Consider the following 5,000-nt stretch of genomic DNA (forward strand, 5'->3'; position numbering starts at 1 on the left):
TTAAATATAGAGTTCCTAGCCCTCCTGTCTCTTATATTCTCAAATATTAGCATTCTGGTAACCACCCACTCCAACATGTTGTATAGGTTAAATACAGGAGACCTCTCTTCAGTTAGTTAGTGAAAACAACCTAGGTGAAACTATCTTTTAGTGCAGCCTGGTCTTGTCTCTCCCTCCTCTGGTGATCATCATTGTAAGATTAAACCTGAATCTTGACATTCCATATTCACTTGACTGAGTCTCCGTTAATTAGGATCAATTCTTATCCTTTCAGTGAATTGCAGCTGTGTGATTGACAGCTGCAAGCTATGCAGTGATAGACAGAGGCCTGGTACATACCAGAGACGACCTGAAAGGAGGAGATGGCAATCTTAGGAGTTTCCCATTGACGAAAGCGCAACGGCTAACTAGCTTTAGCTACTTTAACTTTAGGAGTTCTCTGACATCACGCAACATTCTCCTAACATTACAACTGTTATTCTTGTGGTACAGCAGAGCAGATTCTTTAATCGTTGAGCTCATGAGTTGTGGCTAGTAGTGAATTTGGTTATTTTGAACTATGTTGATTTTGTGCGTCTGTCTGCTTATTTCCACCCATGTTTGTACTTTGTGGTTATTGTACTTAAAAAACCCGGACTGCCACAGATGGATATGAAGTTAGGCAATACTTCAGAGCTGGCAAGCTTATGTTTAATGTTGATGTCAGAATCAAATTAAAGAGCTGACAGTCTCAGTATGCAATATATTATACAATTTATTTTTAGTAGGCTATAATGTTGTGCACATATAATACATGACAGAATGTAGAGCCCCAAATGGGTTCCATCTGACACAACACCTCCAACTGTCACTTGTGTCTCATAATGCTCATTCTTTCATTTTAGAGCTTAGCAGGTGGCGTCATAATTTGCTAATCTATGGATAAGACTAATCGATATGAAACCAAATTGTTTTCAAAAAATAGTTCAGGGCGCTGAGAAACTTTCCCCATTCAAACAGAAGAGCCTCTGGTCTCCTCTTGGCCATTGTGCGTCTTCACCCCCCGAAGACTGGAATCTCCCCTTTTTAAAGTAGCATTATGCAGTAATTGAACTTCAGGGTAAGGGTTAGGATCAGCAGTTTAACCTTAAAATAACAGCTTCAATAAAATTGGGGCGCTACAATGACTTTTAATATGAAGAATCGCCTCCGTGCCATTGCCATACCAGGGTCCGTAGACATATAACTTCGTTCTGTAGTTTTGCCTGAAGCCACCCGATTTCTACTGTCTGCCTAACTAGTAAGTAGCTAGTTTTGCCGTCTTGCTTTGTCTTGTGTTGCACTTGCTTGATGTTTGACTCTGTTAGGACAGTTGTTGACTAACTAGTTTGTTATAGTGTCAAAGTAAGCATATTTCAAGAGGTTTCGCTAGTTTTGGCCCCTAGCATCTCATTAGCGATTAGCAATTTATCCGTTGTGCTCCTTTAAAACATCTCTTTACACACTGCCCTGTCTATTCTGTGTTAGCGGTTAGCGGTTAGTGGTTAGCGGTGAGCTGTCCCTGTGATAGGCTGAGGATGGATGAGGCGGAGGCCTGGTACGTACTTCCCTCCCAGGTGCAGTGCAGCAGGTTTAAGGCTCCCTCTGCCCGCTTCCAGTGCTGCAGGTGGAAGAAGGCGTAGGCCACCGCCTCACTGTCCCCCCGCTTCAGGATGTGCTCTGGAGGCAGGATCAGACTCTTCATCTCTAATAAATACTACAGAGGGAGAGAGGGAGAGAGAGACGGAAGGAGGGGGGGGAGAGGGAGGGGGGAGAAGAGAGAGTGGGACAGAGAGAGAGAGAGGGAGGGAGAGGGGGGAGTAGGAGAGAGAGAGAGGGGGGGAGTAGGAGAGAGAGGAGAAAGACAGAGACAGGAAGGAAAGAGTAGAGAGACAGGGGGTATGGAGGGAGAAGAGGAGAGCCATATTGGGAGGAAGGAGAGAAGAATAAGAGAAAGGAGGAGCGGCAGTGAGAGGAGAGGAAAGAGAGAGTGATGAGAAAAAAGGGGATGAGAGGTACCGGAAGAGGGCAAAGAGGAGGCAGGATGGAGGTTATAGATGGAGTGAGAGAGAGAGGGAGGGGGGAAAGGGAGATTGAGGGAGTCAGAGAATGGGTCAAAGGGAGGAAAGTGGATGAGAAAGAGAGAGAGAGAGTCATGGGGAAAGAGGAGGGGTGGGGAGGAAGAGAGGTAAGAAAGAGGAGAGAGAAAAAAAGCCACAGTTACGTCAAACAGCCCTTTCAAAGGGAGGCCACGGTCAGGGTTGGGGTCGGGGTCAACTTGGCTGTCCTGGCCTGAAGGATAACACACACACACACACACACACACACACACACACACACACACACACACACACACACACACACACACACAATGTGTGTGTTTAATCTGGTTTGAGGAACCAGAGCAGAGGAATCCCGGGCGGCCCTGGGCGAGACAAGGCGGCCAGCGTTCTGTGTGTGTGTGTGTGTGTGTGTGTGATTTTTGGTGTGTGTGTATGCATGGAACGGGGTGTGTGTGTGAGTGAGTGTGTGTGTATGTGTATGTGTGTGTGTGTGTGTGTGTGTGTGTGTGTGTGTTTGTGTGTGAGTGTGTATGTGTGTGAGTGTGTGTGTGTGTGTGTGTGTGTGTGTGTGTGTGTGTGTGTGTGTGTGTGAGTGTGTGAGTGTGTGTGTGCATGCATGGAGCGGGGTGTGTGGGGAAGGCTTCAGACGGGCGCGTTTGGAAGGTTACCCCGCAGCTAATCCTGGCTAATCCCCCCCACAGTCAGGGGCTCAGGGCCCAGAGGCCCAGTCAGGGATGACCCTGGGGGCCTGCTGAAGGGGTGGTGGTGGTGGTGGGGGGGGGGGACACATGCCCCACGGGGATCACTATCTCTCCAATTTTCTTTCTATCTTGCTCTGTCTCTCTTTCCCTCTCTATTTCTGTATCACTCTTTTTCTTCATCTCTCTGTCTCTCTCTCTCTTTGTGTCAGACACTCCTCTCCTCTCCTCTCCTCTCCATGCGCTGTGCTCTAATCACCCTTCCCTCGTCCTCATCCATCGTCTCACACTGTGCTCCCCGTTTCCCCTAATGGGTTTTACTTTCTTACTTTACATTATATCTCTTCTTGTCTTTGTTTTGCTTCACTCTATATGTGTGTGTGTGTGTGTGTATATATGTATATGTATGAATATGTGTGTGCGTGTATGCATGTGTGTATGAATGTGTATGTATGTGTGTGTACATGTGTGTGCGTGTATGCATGTGTGTATGAATGTGTATGTATGTGTGTGTACATGTGTGTGTGTGTATATGTATAAATGTGTGTGTGTCGGTGTGTACATGTGTGTATGCCTGTGTATGAATGTGTACTATGAATGTGTGCGTGTGTGTGCGTGTGTGTACATGTGTGTATGCATGTGTGTAAATGTGTGTGTATGTATGTTTGAATGTGTGTGTGTGCGCGTGTATGCATTTGTGTAAGCATGTGGGTAAATGTGTGTGTGTGTGTGTGTGTGTATAAGTATGAATGTGTGTGTGTGCGCGTGTATGCATGTGTGTATGAGTGTGTATGCATGTGTGTTAATGTGTGTGTATATATGTATGAATGCGTGTGTGTGCGCGTGTGTATGCATGTGTGTATGCCTGTGTGTATGAGTCTGTATGTATGTGTATATGTGTGGGTATATATGTGTATGTATGAGTGAGTGTGTGTGTGTGTGTTTGTATGCATGTATGTACATGTGTGTGTGTATGCATGTGTGTGTGTGTGTGTGTGTGTGTGTGTATGCATGTGTGTACATGTGTGTATGCCTGTGTGGATGAGCTGGTGATTACTGCTGGTATCTGACTGGCAGCTGTCCCCACTGGCATCCCCTGGCATGAGAGACTCGCACCTCGCCACTCCTGTACCCCAACCTTCCCTCCCCCCGGACACCCCTTTGATGGGTGGGTCGTGTTTCACGCAGCCATGTCCCCTTTTATCTTGGGGGACACTCGTAAGCCCAAGCAGCGCTCCTAAGCCCTCCATCTGGCTTTTATGTTCAGCCTTTAACTGTGTTTGTGTGTGTGTTTGTGTGTGTTTGTGTGTGTCTGTGTGTGTGTGTGTGAGAGAGAGAGTGTGTGTGTGTGTGTGTGTGTTTGCTACAACTACCAGAGCTATCATGGTGACCGATGAGACTGGAGGGTACAGGTGCCACACATGCTGGTCAGACTGGCACAGACACGTTCATTTAAGCCACGTCTTTAACACTGCTTTTCTCTACATAAAGAAAAGAAAAATAACAAACAATACAAACAAAAGAAATGGGTAAACTTTCTGAGTACTTTTGACTTTTTTTTTTCCCTTTCCTACCCAAGATTCTTCAGAAAAAGCCATGGGGTACAAGTGTCCCCCCCTTAAAAACACAAACCCTGACGAAACTGGCACAGACATGTTCATTCAAGCCACATCTTTAACACTTCATATATACAAATTAACAAAATTGACTCATTCAGACTCTTTTTCACAATCCTCAGGTTTGCCCATTCCATACCACTAGATCCCCCCACCCCCGTTCAGGAAAAAACCCTGGGAATACCAAGGGGTTCAGGGCTGAAGGCTGGAGGGGTGAGGTTGTGAGACAAGGACACAGGGCACTTCCTTCCCCTGTACAGAGGCGGTGTGCAGGGAGCCGAGTCTGGACGTCAGACAGGGGGGGAGGAAATGGGGTCGTTTGTTAAGAGCCTGGGATCCACGCTAATGTACCTGCTTCTTCCTCACATCATCATTTCCGATAGCGGTTTTTAGCACAACGGGTGGAAACACCGCTCTAAAATAGCGGAGACATCTGCCAGGGGGGACACTTTTCTGCCCCCCACTGAAGACGTAAGCGGGCTGCTGCAGCCGTAGGAGTGAGACAATGTGTGAAAAGGAGTTGGGACAGTGTCCCTGGATCCCCATGATCCCTATGGTTTGGCTAGGTTCACCTAGTCCATGCAAATGTCCATGTCTATCCCCTC

General features: G+C 47.0%; 1 protein-coding gene across 2 annotated transcripts in view; it reads right to left on the reverse strand.

The window, feature by feature from the left end:
- The window catches only part of st7l (suppression of tumorigenicity 7 like), a gene marked incomplete at its 5' end in the record, with an annotated part of 26,682 nt that overhangs the window by 10,382 nt on the left and 11,300 nt on the right, over window positions 1–5,000 (reverse strand). For both annotated transcript variants that reach the window (XM_080846653.1, XM_080846654.1), the window contains one exon: window positions 1,585–1,735. In XM_080846653.1, the coding sequence (XP_080702779.1) occupies window positions 1,585–1,735 (151 nt within the window). The remainder of the gene's footprint in view (window positions 1–1,584; window positions 1,736–5,000) is intronic.

This window comes from Sprattus sprattus (genome assembly GCF_963457725.1).
Source record: "Sprattus sprattus genome assembly, chromosome: 10".
Classification (NCBI taxonomy): domain Eukaryota; kingdom Metazoa; phylum Chordata; class Actinopteri; order Clupeiformes; family Clupeidae; genus Sprattus; species Sprattus sprattus.